This window comes from Melospiza melodia, assembly GCF_035770615.1.
Source record: "Melospiza melodia melodia isolate bMelMel2 chromosome 7 unlocalized genomic scaffold, bMelMel2.pri SUPER_7_unloc_1, whole genome shotgun sequence".
In the NCBI taxonomy this organism is placed as follows: domain Eukaryota; kingdom Metazoa; phylum Chordata; class Aves; order Passeriformes; family Passerellidae; genus Melospiza; species Melospiza melodia.
In genome coordinates, this window is record NW_026948497.1 from 3,577,379 (window position 1) to 3,595,119 (window position 17,741).

Consider the following 17,741-nt stretch of genomic DNA (forward strand, 5'->3'; position numbering starts at 1 on the left):
TGGAATTGCCGGACCAGGCCAGGCGCGTTCTGATGGAAGAGCTGGTGGCTGATCTTAGCCTGGCCGAACACGTCTGGGAGTGGGCCCACCGTGACTGCAGCTGCGGCCAGGGAATCGGCATGATGGTTGCCCTCAGCAATGAACCCAGGCAGGTCAGTATGCGATCTCACATGCATTATAAAGAATGGATGCTCACGGTGGGAGACTAAATCGACGAGCCTCGTAAGTAGTTCAAATAATTTTTGGTTTGAGACCTCCTGCAGAACTGCTGATTGAGCTCTGGACACTACACCGGCGACATACGCAGAATCTGTTACCAAATTGAAAGGTCCCTGGGACCTCTGGAATGCCCTGATGACTGCATCTAACTCAGCAATTTGTGGAGAACCCTCCACGATAGCAACATCTGTCTCCCACTGCTGAGTCTGAGGATCCTTCCAAGTCATAACTGACTTTGTTGGGATGCTCCCGACGCGTCTGTAAAAACTGCCACGGCATCTAGAGGCTCCTTACTTTGAACCTTTTTGAGTGATAATTTAAACTCCGAATTAAACAATTTGTGGGCTGGCCGATTTACTGCAATACACCCAGTGTAACTGTCCAACACAAACTGAAGGTTCTCATTAGTTTGCAGCAGTTCATTGAAGGTCTTCATTTTTAGTTGGCCCGACTCCAATTCAATTGGTATGTAAATGCATTCGAAATCGCATCCTGCCAACTCCCTGATCCTCGATCTTGCTTTGACGATCAGTTTGGCTACCAGCTCCTGTGGCCTTGTCATTCTTTTGGACTGATGGTGGCTGAGAAAGACCCACTCTATGAATAACAGCTTATCTCCCCAGCCTTGGTCCTTCAGCGTCCTGTCCCACTGGTGGATAATGCCATGGAGGTGTGGCAATTTTCCCAGTATTATGAATTTGAATGGCAAGCCCGGGTGATAACGGTGGGCCTGCCTGGCCGAAATAGCCTTTTGGATCTTCTCCAGAGCTACCTAAGCCTCTAGGGTGAGAGTCCTAGGGGAACTAAGCCCCTCTCCCCCTTTCAACAAATTGAAAAGGGGGGCCAGGTCCTCGGTAGAAATGCCCAGCCAGGGTCTCACCCAATTTAAAGACCCACACAGTTGATGGACATCCACAATGATCTGGACCTTAGTCCTTATCGCCAATTTCTGCAGCACAATGGTCCACTTGGTAATTTCAAGGCCCAGGTACCTCCAAGGTGGCATCCGTTGAATCTTGTTCTGCTGGAGCTTGAACCCTGCAGCAACCAACACATTGGTTGTCAGGTCAAGCGCACGGGCAAGGAGACTATCGTCGGGCGCACACACGAGGATGTTGTCCATATAATGATGAATCGTGACGGCATCCCCGAGGGCTGCAAAAATGGGGGACAGCAGAGAAACAACGTACCACTGGCAGATCACTGGAGAGTTCTTCATTCCTTGCGGAAGGACCCGCCAGTGGTAGCGCTTGTCTGGGGACTCACAGTTGATGGAAGGAACTGTGAACACAAAACGCAGGGCATCGTCAGGGTGTAGGGGAATTTGGAAGAAACAATATTTGATGTCAACAACAGCCAAATTCCAGTTTCGGGGGACCATTGCCGGGGAGCGCATCCCTGGTTGGAGAGACCCCATGTCTGCTATTTTTTCCTTAATTTGGCCGAGGTTGGTCAGGAGCCGCCACTTATGTTTATTGGGCTTCTTGATCACAAAAACTGGAGAATTCCAGGGAGACATAGTCTCCACGATACTGCCCTGAAGTAACTGCTCCTGAACAAGCTCGTTGAGCGCCTTCAATTTTTGTTTGTTTAGTGGCCACTGCAAGACCTGTACTGGTTCATCAGTCCGCCATTCCAGCTTCCAGGTCCGGCACTCTTCAGTGGCCACTGCCCGAAAAACCTGGGGAGCCTTGGGAAGGTCAATTTTGGTTCCCCACTGGGCTAAAAGGTCTCTCCCCCAGAGAGGCTCGGTGTAATCTAATACGAACGGGCGCACAGAAGCCAATTGCGCGTCTGGTCCCATAATTTGTACAATGCTCCTTGATTGCTTGGCCAATTGGAGACCCCCTACATCTTGGATGGTTCCAGCTGCGTTTTGCAAGCCCCAATGTGACAGTCACTCCCGAGAGGGAATGATCGTCACATCTGCCCCTGTGTCCCACAGATCCCTCACTATTTTTCGATCTCCCCCTAAAGAAAGTTGACAAGTTAGTCGGGGTTTCTCCCTCCCCACTACCTGTGCCCAGGCCACAGTTGGAGGCGATGTATCTTGGATGATCTTTGCCAGTGTGTCTCCTCTGGCACTGGAATGGCCTGGGCAATAATCTGACCTTTGGGGAGGAAGAGTGGGGGTCGGACACAGTACAGCCCCACCACGCAACGGTCCCGGTCTGTAGTAACCAGCCCCAGGACGATGTGAAGGTCACGCGGTGTGTGCTTTGTATCACTGACAATGGTCCACCTGCACCGTCCTAATTTCCTCCAGCGACCGAGATGTTGCAGATCGGCAGACACCAGCTGAAAATCGCTGTTGGGAAGATAGATTTCCCTAGTTAGCTGCAGCCTGTAAGGGGAAGCAGAAGACAAGGTGGTAAGAACAGGGTTAGGCTACAACTCACAGGTGCTAAATGCCAAATCCGATAACAGATAAGTCAAATCCGGTAACGTGTATGGTGGCTCTCCCTTTACTCCTCCCTCCCTGCTGGATGTTAATTGGCCCGCCTTATTTTTGTCCTGGCGCAGGGAGGGGCTGCGCTCATAAGTTAGTTTTTTTGTTCGCTACCTCCCTCCCCATCCTTTTTTCTCAACTCAAGAAACCTGTGCCGCAGGGGACATTGCAGCATCCAGTGCAGCATCTTGACACAGAGATGACAACGATGGGTTGCCATCGTCCTCCTGCTGGAACCTGGTGTTAAACGTCCGTTCGCAGCAGCAGCAGCTTCGGCTTCAGGGCATTCGATGAATGGAAACTCTGCAAAAGCCACTGATGTTCTCTTGGGGCACATCTTCGGATCCTGAAGGGGAACCTTCCTCGCACAGACTTCTATCATTTGTTCGACTGTAGGTCGAGGGCTCAGGGGGAGAGACCGGATGGCCCCCCTGCATGCCACATTGGCATTCAGGTAGGCCATCAGCCTCATAACATCCTCTCTCTCTCTCGCTCTCCCAGAACCTGAGCCTCTACAAACCAATACAGTCTAACAACAAACACGAGATATGGCTCCTGTGTGCCCTGCTTCACCTCTTCCACTTCTAGCTGTGATGTGGCAGAGGAGAGCTTGTAAAAAGCACGCTCTGTGGCCTTGCAGGTTTCCAATAGCTGAGCAGAGAACAAAACCTTTGACTGCATTGCCCTGCTTGCCCAAACCCCGGTGCCCACCAGATGGTCCGTGGATAGTACCAAGCCGTCCGCATCGTGAGACATGGCCTGGCTCCCCCAGAGCACTGGGAGAACCTCCACAATCTCCCTCCCCCATTCTGCCACTCAGACCCTAAACTCCATGGGCCCCAAAAGGCTAGAGAAGAGAGCCCTCAGGTCCGCCGGCACCAGGTCTCCCGGAGAAAGGACTGAGCAAAGGAGACCCCGGAAATACTCCGATTCCTGGAAGAGCTCCCTCTGGGCCTTGCACAGTTCCTTGATCTGGGCCTGTACAAGCGGCACCCACTGGGCCTGAGAACTCCCCTCCTCACTGAGGCGGTATGTAACCGGGGCAGCTTCCAATAAAGGTGCTTGCCCTGGCTTCCGGGCATCCACCCACCCACCCCCCACCCCCCGGAACACAAAGCGTGGGAACCGGAAGGAGGAGCGTGGGAACTGAAAAGGAGGGAGGCTGAGGCGGGGCTTGGCACTTAGGAGGGGCACTGGCTTGTGCCTGGCAAGTTGGTTTTCTCCACCTCCGGGGTGGAGTTCGGAGGCGGGGTGGAATAGGGAGGAGGGTTTAGGGAGGAGTTTGCAGGAGGCAGAGCCATGGGCGGAGTAGGGAGAGGAGCAGGGGGAGGAATGGAGGGAGGGGATACAGGACAAGGGGATGGATCAAGGGAAGGATTGTGGGAGGGAGAAGGGGTTGTGGCGGGAAAAACCATGAGGTTTCTGCCATTTTGTGCTCCCTATGAGCCATCTTGAGCCAGTTCATCGAATCTGACAACCTTAGGAGTGGCAACTGAGGACTTAGGGAGAGGGGCAGAGGGATAGGGAGGAGGGCTCCGAAGAGACTGGCCAGGACTCTTCGGAGGAGGTGGCCAAGCCGGTCGAGAGGGAGCAGGGGCAAGGTGAACCCCCTGCTTCTTGTTGGCCTTAAGAATCCCTCCCAAGGGCTCCTGCCTGAGGGAAGAGGGTCAGGAATGAGGGATAGGAACACAACAACTGGGAGAACTGGGGACCAGACTTAAACGCGATGGACTTTCCTTTAGTTCCCCAGGCGGTCGGAGTGAGGTTAACACTCTGCCCACCCAGTATGCCACGACAGATAATTGGGTTTCCCCAGAGTCGACTGCCTGCTCTAATTTTGCTACAACAGCTGCCCAAAACCGTGGCTCCTTCGCAATTTCTGGGGAAACCTCGGGGAACTGAGAAAAGATCCACTTAATTAACATTTTCAACTCCTTTTTGGGGGCTTGAGACCCTCCCCTAGGCAACAAACCCTTAACAACACAGTAGACTCTCGTTTGAGTCCTGATCAGACCTGCACCCATGGTCTAACCTCTAAGAAGCACTAGACAATGCTACCTTAAAGGGATCTAGAACTCTTGATGTTGCACTCTACCCACCCAGGAAAACGAAAACTAAAGCACTTAGGTACATGCCACCGGCCCCTGCTCCCTTTGCTGTCCCCAAGTCTGGGGTTTCAACTCGAGGAAAGGAAGGATGTTGGGCAGTGAGGTTTGGCCTGAAGTCTGGGGATTCAGACCCCACGGGAAAGGAAAAATAAAAAACGAGGGGGAGAGGGCTGTCCCCAAAAGACCGGGGCTCCGCCAGGGCTCCTGGGGAGACTGCGACCAGTACCACCCGCACTGAAAGCCGCGGCGACGCCACCCCGCTCTGAAACCGTGCGAAAAGCAGTGGGGGGGGGGGGGGGGGGGGGGGCGCGCCGCCCGGGGGGGAGGTGGATGACCGCGCCATGCCGACCTGTGCTGAAAAGCCGCCCCGCGCTGAAATACCCGCAGCAGCCGCTCAGTGCCACACCGAGAGAGCCCGAAGCCTGCCCCGGTGCCACCGTACAGGGAAACCGCGTGCACGAAAAGCAGCAGAGGGCTCCGCTGCACGGCGCAGTGGGCAGAGTCTGCCGGGCTTCCTGCAGCGCACGAAAACAGCAGAGCCACGCGCACGAAAAGCGGAATTGGCAGGCAGTGTCTGCCAGCCCCCTGCCCCGTGCCACGCGGTAACGCCACGCGGCGCCAGAGGAGACAGGGCAGGCAGCATCCGCCGGGCTTCCCGCAGCACGTGATCACCACGCGGGAGCTGAAACCGCTTGGGATTTCAGCCCTCTAGGGAAAAGGGTAGGGAGTGGTCCCCAGAGCAGGGCATAAACTCCAAGGGGGGGTTAAAAAGGCAGGGGGGAAACCACCAAGTCTGGGGCTTACCTGACCCAGCGGTGGCACAAGAGAAAACCCGGGCGAGTGGCTCTCGTCTTCCGAAGTCCTCCACGGGTGCTGGGAGTTCCGACTTCGGGTCCCCCAGGAGCACTACCCCTAAAACGGAGTCTGCTGCAACTGAGGGTAGTCCGGTGGCCAGTGGACTCTAAGGAATCCATCCGTGGGGTCCGTCGGTCCAAACGGCAAGGCGTCCGGCCGTAATCCAGGCCCCAACGTTGGACACCAAACTGCAGCGAGGTGTGGCCTTAAAGTCAGGTATTCGGCTGGCAGAAGGGTGGCCAACACCCAGCTGCAAATGTGGGAGCACCCCTCGGCGTCAGAAGGCTTCGGGCTGTGCTCACAGTGGATGGAATCGCTGCTGGCCAACGAGAGTAAAGAGTCCGGACACTCTTTACTTGGGGACTTGTCAGATTTATCATCAACCAGGGAGTGACAGACACCCAGGCGTTGAATCTAAAGTGCCTACCAGCGTGTGACCAAGAACAAAGAGTGCAACAGGGTTATAAAGGGGAGGAGGGATCCCAGGGAGGGGTTTACAAAGGACCAATAGGGGAAGGTAGGGGAGTGAACTTAGGATAATTGACATGAGGAAAAACCCAATAGAAACAATGTAAAGGAGGGGCCCCGGAGCCACAGCCAATCAAGTCTCTCTCAGCACAGAAGATTCTGGCAAACGAGGAGGAGTGGGGAGTGATTGACTGGGCCCAGGGAGGAGAACAAATTCACATATAAGGAAACACAGGGGAGGGGAAATCATATAATAGAGAGGATTGACATAAACTGTGGTGGGAGTAACCAAGGTAACCAAATGACAGACAATATCATGGCGGGATTTGCCATGGGAACATAATAACTGACAAAGCTAAGGTGGGAAAAACTGGAAGAACCATTACAGAAAATGGGGGAGCAATTAAACAAACTAATAGAACACACTACAACAAGATATAGCTACAGAATTAGGATTATCAAAATGTTGGAATTGTGGAGGTCTACAAATGGCTGAAAGATGGCCGTGGAAAGGTGAGAGCTTACCTCCAGAGCAATTTTTAAAATGGAACCATACCTAAATTTCTGGAACATTGAAGAGACCTGAAGGATGGATTTTAAGCCATTAAGTAATTGGAATCATTTGTATAACTCGAGAAGGAAGGAAATTTAATAAAATAATAGGGCATACTCCTTGTAAATCCACACTGGTGGTTAATACAGATAATCGTTCAAAAATTTAGTGACCTGAAAACCCCGTTGGATATTGGGGACCAATAAAAGAAATAAATTGTGAATGGGATGAACAGATTAATTTATGCTGGTACAGAAGTCCTGGAGCTAACCCCCACCAATCCATCGACAGCCTGAGGTCTTATTGGGAACAACTGGAGAAAAAACTGATAAGAAATGGAAAGCCTCAGATGGGATATATTGGATTTGTGAGCAACGAGGATACAGTGTGTTACCTCAAAAATGGGGAGGAACCTGTACTTTGGGAGTAATACAACCCTCCTTCTTTGTTCTACTGAGGTCTAGGAGCAATGTGCTAGGAACTCCACTGTATGAAACCCTGTAGTGGAATAAAGGAGATTTGAATTTAAATTTTCCAACAGCAGGAGGGAATCAAAAATGGGAGGAGGATGAATGGCCTGCAGAACAAATTATAGCATATTATGACCCAGCAACATGGGCTCAGGATGGGTCATGGGGATATAGGACGCCAATTTACCTGTTGAATAAACTAATAAGGCTCCAAGCACTAGTGGAAGTGGTGTCAAATCACACCTCTGATGCTTTAAAAATGTTGGCCAGGCAATATACACAAATGCGGGCGTTTGTGTATCAAAACAGGATCGCCCTAGACTATCTGTTAGCAAAAGAAGGAGGAGCTTGTGGGAGATTTAATGAATTTAAGTGCTGTGTAGAAATTGATGATTATGGGGAAGCTACCACAAAACTTGTAGAGGAAATTAAAAGAGCAGCTCATGTGCCACTACAAAAGTGGAATTCAATCTTGAAAGCAGATTGGTGGGGTAACCTCTTTGGAAATGTTTGGAGAAAAAAGTTAAAGTTCATGTTGTTATGCTCAATTCTGGGACTTCTGTTTCTGCCTTGTATGATTTTGTAACTATTAGGCTAATCTTTTGAATCAGTGATTCAAAATATGCAGATTAAAACATCTCTAGATTCAGAATCAGCAGAAAAAGGAAAATCAAGATCTATAATGGTATTAAAAGCTAAATCGACCCCTGTTAAAGAACAAGGACCTAAAAAGATTGAAATAGACCAGGAAATGCTAACTAAACTTGAAAGAGAGTGTGAAAGACTAGAAGCAGTAATAGAAATGCTGGAAAAGTTTGAAGATGAAAAGAGACAACGAGGAAACAAAAATTCTGAAAAATATAAAAGATATCAGGGCACAGCTTTTTAAATACAGCACAAATAATAATGATCAAAAAGAGAAATGGGGGATTTGCGATAAATAGGTATGATTTGTGCTGATAAAAATTGAAACAGTAATCAATATTGATACAGTAATTAATATTTGAGAATAATAAAATAGTTAATAGTTAAAAGTTGTAATGCCAAGGAGGAGAGGGAGAGGAGAGGCTCCACCCCCCCCTTCCCAGCAGATGTTTTTCAAGGACCACAGGAAAGAAGCTGAAGATATAGTTGCTAAAAATGACCAAGAACCTCGGTCAGTCACAGAAAATGCTAATTATAAGGGATTTTTTGCCTTGATATGTAGATGCAGTGATACGTTAGTCTTGGCTTACATTATACTGGTTTGGTGCGCATGTGTAACCCAAAGGTGAATTAAAGGACAACGAAGAAGACTATAGGGCCTTCATCAGTGACGATCCCCAAAGACTTGTGCGACCACCAAACCGAGTGGTGGCGCATGCGTGGTAAAGGTGGTGAGGAGGGCGGAGACAAAAAAGTGACGAACAGAAAATAGGAGGAGATGGCATTGACACATGGCATATAAGGGGTGACTTTCACTTGGCAAGCTTGTACGTGAAGTGGCAAGGGTCATTGAACCCTGCCCTCCGTACCCCGTGGTTGTTTTTGCTTATGCGTTATTATTTGAACCATATTATCCCTTATTTATATATTTTCTAAACTATTTAATTAAAATTGCAGCTACCTTAAATATTGTTTGGGGTTTTTTTATGATAGGATAATTGGGCAAACATAACACCTGCAAGCACAGAAGGACACCTTCTGGGCTGGCTGCTGAGAATGCCTCAGGCAGGAGGATCCTCCGGCAACAAGCCCAGAGCCACTCTGGGCACTGAGGCCTCCGTGTCCCATAGCAACGGGAACACCACCGGGACGTGGCGCTGTTCCTGAGACATCCCAGCAGCAGCTCACGCAGAAACCGCCTGGAAGGTTCTCCTGTGTCACAAAGGAGCACAAAGAACCCTCCCAGGGCACAGCCTATGGCCTGAAGGGTGCAAGAGGAACTCGGAAAATGCAGCAAACAAGGACACCCCATAGCCCAGCCTGAACACTGAGGAGGAGCAAGGACGGCACCAAACCAAAGGAAACGTGACCTTTAGTCACTGATACTTCTGACTAAAAGCAGCAAGCCTTGTTCCCTCTGGGATCTTTGTTCTAGTTCTAAATGCAAGCAAGGTTCTCCACTCTAAATACACAGAAGGCAGGAACTGGGGAGGAGGTGGGATTAGGAAGGAGGAGGAGGAGGATGGAGAGAGGAAAAGGAGGAGCAGGAAGAGGAGGAGTGGGAGCAGGAACAGGAGGAACAGGAGGATCCTGTACCCCCTGTGGCCGCAGCCACGGGACCATCGCCCCCAGCTCGCCCTGCAGGTGATCGGGGAGAGGGAGCTCATCCCAAATCCATTGGGGGGTCCCGGTGAGGGTTTTTTATTGGGGTGTGTTTGGAGCTCACAGATTGTGAAATTGACCCCAAGTATCATCTGGTGTCCCTGGGAGGTTTTTTTCTCTGTGTGTGTAGGTTTGGATCTTGCAGGAGCCCAAAGCTGAGCCCCTTGGGGGATCTTTGGGGGCCCACGCGGCCATTGCCCAGTATGGGCAGGGGAGGACATTGGTCCTGAGGACCCCCGGGAGAGCAGAGGAGGGGAACCCCTGGGACCCCCAGAGTGGGGAGAGCAGAGAGGGGCAATCCCAGAGCTGGGGGACCCTGGCAGACTGGAAAGGGGGGGAGCCAGGAGAGGAGGGACCCCTGGGATGTCAAAGCAGAGCATCAGGGTAGAAGGGACCCCATGGACCCCCAAAAGCCCCTGGATCATCCCTAAGCAGGACGCCGGAGAATGAAGAACCCCTGGAACCATTGGACCCCTGTGATCCCAAGGAAAGGAAACCTGTGGAACCCCAAAACTGGAGAGATCAGCAATAGGGAGCCCTTGGGAGAGTTTTTTCAGGCTAAATATTGATGCGTGGAGATTTTCATGGACACAAGAATCCTGCTGAGTTCCAGATATGGACCTTGCCAGGAGGAGCCTCTACTCCAAGGCACTCCCACCTTAGTTTCCCCCAAACCAGTGTCTATCATTCCCAAGCTATGGCCAGATGGAGGAGGAGGAAAAGCCCCAGAGATCCCTCACAAGGAAGGGCTGCAAACCCAGCCCAGGTAGGTTTGAGGAGGAAAGAGCCCCCCTGAGCCAAGAAGGCGGCCGGAGATGCAGCCAGAGCTCAGAGCTGGTGGAGAAGCCTCATGGCAGGGAGAAGTCCCACAAGTGCTTGGAATGTGGGAAGGGTTTCAGCTCCAGCTCCCCCCTGATGGAACACCTGAACATCCACACTGGGGAGAGGCTCTGTGAGTTGGGGAATGTGGGAAGAGCTTCAGTGGGACCTCTGACCTCAGCAAGCACCACAAGATCCACACTGGGGAATGGCCCTAGGAGTGTTTGGAATGTCAGAAGAGCTTCAGGTGGGATTCAGAGATCGTCACTCACCAGCACTTCCACACCAGTTAGAGGTCCTGTGAGTGTCCCGAGTGTGGGAAGAGCTTCGTGCACTGCTCCAGCTCCATCCCCCATGGGAGGATCCTGGCTGGATGATCCACAGTGAGCCGCGTTGGGAAGAGCCCTGGTGACCCCTGTTCTGGGTGATCCGTGTTGGGCAGGGGGAAGGTGTTGGAGAGATTTCTTTCCCTTCTCCTTTTGCTGCTGTGATTTGGTTGGTAATAAATTCCCTCTGTGTGCCCAGGCCGGATCTGTTGTGCCCGTGTGGGATTTGCTTCGGGATCTCTCCCGGTCCTTGTCCCCACGCAGGAACCCTCGGTTCCATTTTCTGTCCCTGTGCGGCTGCGGGGGGCAGGGACAGAGCGGCTCTGGGGGTGCCTGGCATCGGGCCAGCGTCACCGCTCGCCACGGGCAGCCCTGAGATGCCGCGCACCTGGGCACGCATTTCTGGGCTCACCTGAGCTCCCACCTGCCCAGCGCCCCAAGGTTCCCCCTGCCCAAAAAACCCCCAGCCCGGGGCTGCAGCGTCCCGGAAAGGCCTCAGCCAATGGCAGCGCAGGCAGGAGGCAGCGCAGCCAATGAGAGGTCGGGGCGTTGGATTGCCTCATCGGTTGCCGGGCAGAGCCCGTGGCCGATCGCTGCCCCCAAGCGGCGGCAGCCAATGAGAGCGCGCGGCGCTGCCGAGCCCGCCCTGCTCCGGACTGGCGCTCCCAGCGCAGCGCGGCTGCTTTGGGGCTGCTGCTCCCTGCCCGGCCCCGGCCATGGGGCGAGGGGCGGCAGCTGGGGCCCTGCTGGTGGCACTGGTGGTGCTGGGAGCCCCCCCGGCTGCGGGCGCGGAGCTCTCGGGTGAGCGGGGGGCGGGAGGCGCTGGGACAGGGGGGAGAAGGAGGAAAAGGGGGCGAAGGGGGGAGCCCGGAACGGAGGGGGAGGAGAAGGGACCCCCCAAAGGGAGAGCGGGAGGGGGTGAGGTGTGGGGGGAGGAGAGGGAGGGGTGGGAGAGGGTGGGGAAGAGGGCAAAAGCGGAGGGGAGGAACTCAAAACTGATCGCAATGGGGACTGGGGATTGGGGAATTTGTGGGAAAATGGGGAAATGGCACCCCAAAGTGATTTGGGGAGCGGCCGGAGGTGGGAGGGGAGAGGATGTGGAAGGGGAAATGGGGGAAGGGCGGCAAAGAGGAAGCGGCAGGGCGGGCAGGCGGGTCCCATGGCGGCCGAGGGGCACAGGGGGTGCGGAGTGGGGATCCGGGGTGGCCCCGGAGCTCTGGGGGTGCTGGGGGAGGGTGTTGGAGAGGCACCCCCCGATCTATGTTCTGCACACACAGGGGTGTTCCAAAGGATGACAAAGTCCGAGTGTTACTTCATTAACGGCACGGAGAAGGTGAGGTACGTCCAGAGATCCATCTACAACCGGGATCAGTTCATAATGTTCGACAGCGACGTGGGGCACTTTGTGGGGTTCACCCCCTATGGGGAGAAGTTGGCCAAGCGCTGGAACAGCAACGCGGTATTCATGGAGGACAGACGGACTGCGGTGGACTGGTTCTGCCGGTGCTGGTACAAGAATTTTACCCCGTTCCTCACGGAGCGCCGAGGTGAGCGCGAGGCAGAGCGTGTACCCTCGGGGCCTGCCCTGCCAGTGACCCTGGAGCCCCTCAAAATCTCCCTGGGCATCGGCCCAGAGCCCTCAGCCCTCCTTGTCCCCACCCCCGGGGTCTCCAGATCCTCCCAGTCCCTCCCAGTGCCCCCCCGCGCGTCCATTTCAGCGACCCGTAAAGTTGACACTTGGCAACCAATGAGATCGCATCCTGTTCATGACTCATCTGTTGCCAGGCGGACCCGCATCGCCGAGTGCCTCGCGCCGGACTCGACCTCCCAGTGCCGCGCACTTCATTCCCAGTTCCTCCCAGTGCCACCAAGATCCCTCCCAGTGCCATTCCAGTCCCTCCAAGACCATGCCCAGTTCCTCCCCAGTCTCCCCCAGTCCATTCCCAGTTTCCTCCCAGTTCATTCACAGTTCACTCTTAGACCTCCACCCTCTCTCCCAGTTCCCCCATTCCTTCCCATCTCTCTGTGTCACCCAACTCCCTCCCAGTCTCTCCCACTCCCTCCCAGCACATTCCCAGTCCCTCCCACCACATTCCCCAATCCATTCCCTGTCACTCCGAGTACATTTCAGTCCGTTCCCACTCCCTCTCCAGCCCAGCCCAGCCCTCCCCTCTCTCTCCCAGTGCCCCCCAGCTGATCCCAGGGTGTCCCCGCTCTCTCTTTCTCTGTCTCTCCCAGTGTCCCCCAGCGTGTCCATCTCGCTGGTGCCCCCCTCGAGCTCCTAGCCCTGCCCCGGCCGCCTGCTCTGCTCCGTGATGGATTTCTACCCTGCTGCCATCCAAGTGAGGTGGTTCCAGGGCCAGCAGGAGCTCTCGGAGCACGTGGTGGCCACCGACGTGCTCCCCAACGGGGACTGGACCTACCAGCTGCTGGTGCTGCTGGAAACGCCGCGCCGGCGCGGGCTCAGCTACAGCTGCCAGGTGGAGCACGTCAGCCTGGAGCAGCCCCTGAGGCGGCACTGGGGTACGAGGGAGCCCCTGGGGGCGCTGGCAGAGGCGCTGGGCTGTGCTGGGAGGCACTGGGAGGGAGCTGGAGAGAGCCGGGCTGGAAGTGGGAGAGGGGCTGGGGGCTGGGCAAGGGCTGGGAAGGGGTTTGGGGGATGCTGAGGAGGGTGGGATAGGCTTGGGGGGATCCTGGTGGGCACTGGGAGGGAGTTTAGGGGTGCTGGTTGTGACTGGGAGGGAGTTTGGGGGTACTGGGTGTGACTGGGAGGGGGTTTGGGGGTGCTGGGTGTGACTGGGAGGGATCGCAGCGAGCCCGGAGGGGCTGGAAGGAGATCGGCGATGGCAAAGCGGGGCTCGCCATGAGCTCGGTTGTGCTGGGCACAGCCTGGGAGGGCTCTGGCTGAGTCCTGCTGGGGCTGCCAAGGGACTGCAAGAGGCTTTGGGGGTCCTGCGGCGCTGGGGGCAACTGGGAGGGGGCTGTGGGGTGCTGAGAGGGACGGGAGGGGCTTTGGTGGCTCCTGGCCAAAAAGGGATCGGGGGGAGGTTTCAGGGGGTCCTGGCTGAGCTGGGGGCCACAGGGAGGGCGCTGGGAGGAGCTCGGGGTGTCGTTGAGAGGTTTTGGGGGTGCTGAGCCCTGTGGACCCCCCAGAGATGCCGCCGGACGCCGCCCGCAGCAAGATGCTGACGGGCATCGGGGGCTTCGTCTTGGGCTTCGTCTTCCTGGCGCTGGGGCTCGGCTTCTCCCTGCGCAAGAAGGTCAGGGCGGGTGCCGGGGGTGGCGTCCCCGCCGTGGCGGAGCGTGTGCGCTCCCGCCGGGGCCCCAGCCCAGTGTCACCCCCTTTTCTCTGCCCACAGAGCTCCTGAGCCGGCAGCGGCCGCAGCCTCTCCCCGTGGGCTCGGGCCCGGCCGGGACCCCCTGCTCCGTCCCTGCTCCGCTGATTTTGGGGGGTCCCGTGTCCCCCCAGCCCCGCTGGCGCTCTGCCCCCGCCCAGTGCCTGCTCCCAGTGCTCCCAATAAAGCTTCCCAGTTGGGCTCGGGGCCGTTTATTGGGGTGATGGGGAGGGATTTGGGCAAAGGGAGGGATACAAAGGGTGGTGGCTCGGGAGAGTCTGTCAGAATTTTCCCTCATCTGCCTCACGATTGTCATTTGAGGACCACTGAAGAGAAGACCCCCGCCCCCCATCTCCTCTGTAGGAGAAAGTCACATACCACAAGACCCAGAGACCCCAGAGCACAGTGTTCAGTTACTGTTTTCACAGCTGTTGTTTGCTGTGTGCTACACTGAGCCCAAGGAGAAGAAGAAGGGGCACCGTGCCCTTTTTGCAACAACAGCCTTGGGAGCTGTCCCACCTCTCGGCCTGGCTGGACTTCTCCTGAGTTTCAGGTGGTCCCCCCACAGAAGACCCTCACCTGTTTTACAACCACCATGACAGACAGACTGAGATGTAAGGAGCCTCTCCATCAAGGACTGAGACACTGAACCCCCATGTGAAAAGGCCCTTCTGCTCCTTCCAAGGACCGGGACTGAAACCCCCAGCCCGGGGCAGGTGTGTGGGGGAGGCAAGCTGACCAAAGCGAGATGTTTGCCTGCAGGTTGTGACCGCTGGACCAAGAAGACAATGGCTCTCGCTTACTGCTGAGAGCATGGACTACCGGTTACATCTATTCCTTATTGTATCTGCTTCCCCATCCTCACAATTTCCAATAGCGTTACCATAATAAAAACCCCTGAGTTAGCGAGAGACTTTGAGATCTCCCCGAGGTAACAGTGGATCCTCGACTGGACTGGACCAAAGGACTTCGTCTCTACGTTTGGCAGCTCTATCCCCTCTTTCTCTCTATCTCTCTTTTGTCTCTCTCTTCCTCTCTCTTTTTCTCTCCCTTAGTCCCTCTATCGCATTTTGCTGTGCTCATTCAATAAAGGTGCATTTGTTTTGATTATCATTGCAAACCCCCCGTACTGTGTCAGTTCTTTTTGCACCCTGAGATCAAATCCACGAACCATCACAGAACCTGTCCGTGAGGACGGATCGTGACAACCCGAGGACCCCTCCTCAAATTCCCCTCCAAAGCCCCCCCAGCACCCCCCCGCTAAAACCCCCTCAAGTTTCCCCCAGACCCTCCCCAAATCCCCCCCAAACCTCCTCAAGACCCCTCCCCAAATTCCCCTCACGACCCCTCCAGGACCCCTCACCTGTCCCTGCGCCTCCTCAGCAGCTCCCGGAGCCCCCCGTCCTCTCCCAGCGCCTCCCCCGCTCTCTCCAGCGCCTCCCGCAGGACCCGCCCGAGCCCAGGGCGGCTCCCGGGGGTCCCTGAGGGGGTACCGGGGGCGGGAGGGGGAGGGGGCGCCCGCTCCATGCCCGGCCCCGGGGTCAGGGGGCGCTGCTTTGGGCTCAGCTCTGATTGGCTGGTACACGCGGGGAGGGCGAGAGTTGCTATGGGGAGACGCCCGGTGATTGGTTGGTTTCGTAGAGGGTGTGCTGATTGACAGGATGGGGCGGGGCAGGCGGGCATTGCGGACGGGAGGCGCCCGGTGATTGGTTGGATAAAGGCAAAAACGGCGGGACTTGCTGAGAGGAGACCCGCGGTGATTGGTTGGTTTGGGGCAGGGTGCACCGCTAATTTGGGAGATGAAGGGCGGTGATTGGATGGTTTGGGGCGGGGCACGTCACTATTGACTGGGAAGAGTCACGGATTTTTAAGGGACATTCCCGGTTTTTTGGGGAAAAACTCTCAGATTTTTAAGGAAAAATTCCCGTGTTTTGCAGGAGAAACATTGACGGATTTTTTGACCCCACATGACCACAAATAACCTAAATAACCCCAAAACACTCGAAATAAACCCCAAAGAACCTCCAAAAAACCCTAAACAATAGCAGAAAATGCCCCAAATAACCCCAAAAAAAACAAACAACAAAAAACCAAATTAAACTCAAAATCCCCCAAATGATTTCAAGTACTCCTTGGAATCCAGTGGGAAAAGGGCTGATCCCCTGGGAATCCAGGGGAAAAGAGCTGATCCTCTTAGAATCCAGTGGGAAAACCTTGATCTTCAAGGAATTCAGTGAAAAATAACGGGGATCCTTTGGAATCCAGTACGAATAGGGCTGATCTTTTCGGAATCCATTTCTTACCACCCAAAGACAGGGCACAGGAAGGGCCGTGGAGTTTTTATAGGGTATCCAAACAGTGGAGTTGGGGTTTGGGTCAGGGGAGGAGTTCTTAGCAACACAAGAAGGGTGAGATCAAATTCCTGCCTCTTAGCAACAGCAGCACGCCACACAGAAAACATCCCCAAATCCTAAATTCCCTCTAAAACAACTGAGAAATTATGGAACTTCAGATATATTCAATCAATTTCCTTCATTTAACCCAGTTTTGGGTGCTTTTAAAGGATGAAGGTGACGTAGAGGAAAATTAAGGCCAAACAAAAAGTAGAAGCAGCCAGGTGTGTTCCCAACATGGATCACAGGGAATGTGAGTGACCAGGGCTGTGCCCAAAGTGCCTCCTCCAGTGGGGGATGGAGCTGGAGCAGCGCACGAAGTTCTGCCCGCACGCGGGGCACTCGCAGGGCTTTCCTTAGTGGTGCCTCCGTTGGTGTTTGGTCAAGCCAGAGCTGCTGGAGAAGCTCTTCCCACACTGGGGACACTCGTAGGGCCTCTCCCCTGTGTGGACACGTCGGTGGTTGGTGAGATCGGAGTTCCACTTGAATCCCTTCCCGCAGTCGGGGCATTGGAAGGGCTTCTCCTCTCTGTGAATCCAATAGTGCTGGAGGAGATGGGAGCTGGTAGGAAACCTCTTCCCACACTTGGAACACTCGTAGGGCCTCTCCCCAGTGTGGTTCCTCAGGTGCTTGATCAGGCTGGAGCTCTCTCTGAAGCACATCCCACACTCGGAACACTTGTACGGCCTTTCTCCAGTGTGGATCCTCTGGTGCCTGATCAGGCTGGAGCTCAGGTTGAAGCTCTTCCCACACTCCCCACACTCATAGGGCTTCTCCCCAGTGTGGATCCTCTGGTGCCTGATCAGGTCGGAGCTCAGGCTGAAGCTCTTCCCACACTCCACGCACGTGTGGGGCTTCTCCCCATCATGGAGCTGCTCACGGAGCACCAGCTCCGAGCTCTGGCTCCGTCTCCGGCCGCCTTCCCGGCCCAGGCTGGCTCTTTCCCCCTCAGATCCCCGCCGGCTGCGTTTGCAGCCCCTCCTCGTGCGGCATCTCCGGGGCTTTTCCTCCCCATTGGCTTCCTGCGCCGTGGAGCCGCTCAAAACGGCCTCTTCCACCAGGTTCTGCCGCGGGCATTTGTCCTCCCTGCTCCCCATGCTCAGCTCCTGCTCTGGGGGAGGAAGGACAAGGACAGGATGGGATTTGCCTCCGTGCCACAGGCAAGGGCAAGGAGATCCCCCAGGGCTGAGCTGCACCCGGGGCCGTGCTGGGCTGGGAGATGGAGCAGCACAGAGGGGAAAGGGGCACTCATCGCCAGCTCGGGGCTGTGCACAAACCACCAACAGGACTGGACTGCTGGGAATGCGTTCTGAGCTGTGTGATTTTCCAACCATTTGTCTCATTATTTGATTATGACAATGGGAAGATGGCTGTAGCTCACTTCACAGGTAGCAGACAAAGGACTTCATGTTAAAACTTACTTTAAAAGGTTTTTGACC

At 55.0% G+C, this 17,741-nt stretch overlaps 1 protein-coding gene and 2 pseudogenes across 1 annotated transcript; 2 read left to right on the forward strand and 1 right to left on the reverse strand.

Annotated features, from left to right (window-relative positions):
- Window positions 1-17,741, reverse strand: part of LOC134432716 (uncharacterized) — an 899,340-nt pseudogene that overhangs the window by 773,811 nt on the left and 107,788 nt on the right.
- Window positions 1-17,741, forward strand: part of LOC134432721 (zinc finger protein 11-like) — a 229,693-nt pseudogene that overhangs the window by 181,402 nt on the left and 30,550 nt on the right.
- Window positions 11,296-12,859, forward strand: LOC134432815 (DLA class II histocompatibility antigen, DR-1 beta chain-like). The gene is made up of 3 exons (XM_063181729.1): window positions 11,296-11,375; window positions 11,852-12,121; window positions 12,813-12,859. The coding sequence occupies exons 2-3, from the start codon at window positions 11,866-11,868 to the stop codon at window positions 12,857-12,859; spliced, it is 303 nt and encodes a 100-aa protein (XP_063037799.1). The 5' UTR covers window positions 11,296-11,375; window positions 11,852-11,865.

Excerpts from the sequence above, each read along its gene's own strand:
- LOC134432815 (XM_063181729.1), top strand. The coding sequence starts at position 11,866 with ATGACAAAGTCCGAGTGTTACTTCATTAACGGCACGGAGAAGGTGAGG. Across the intron at positions 12,122-12,812 it reads GTTCCTCACGGAGCGCCGAG|TGTCCCCCAGCGTGTCCATC; the intron begins GTGAGCGCGAGG and ends TGTCTCTCCCAG.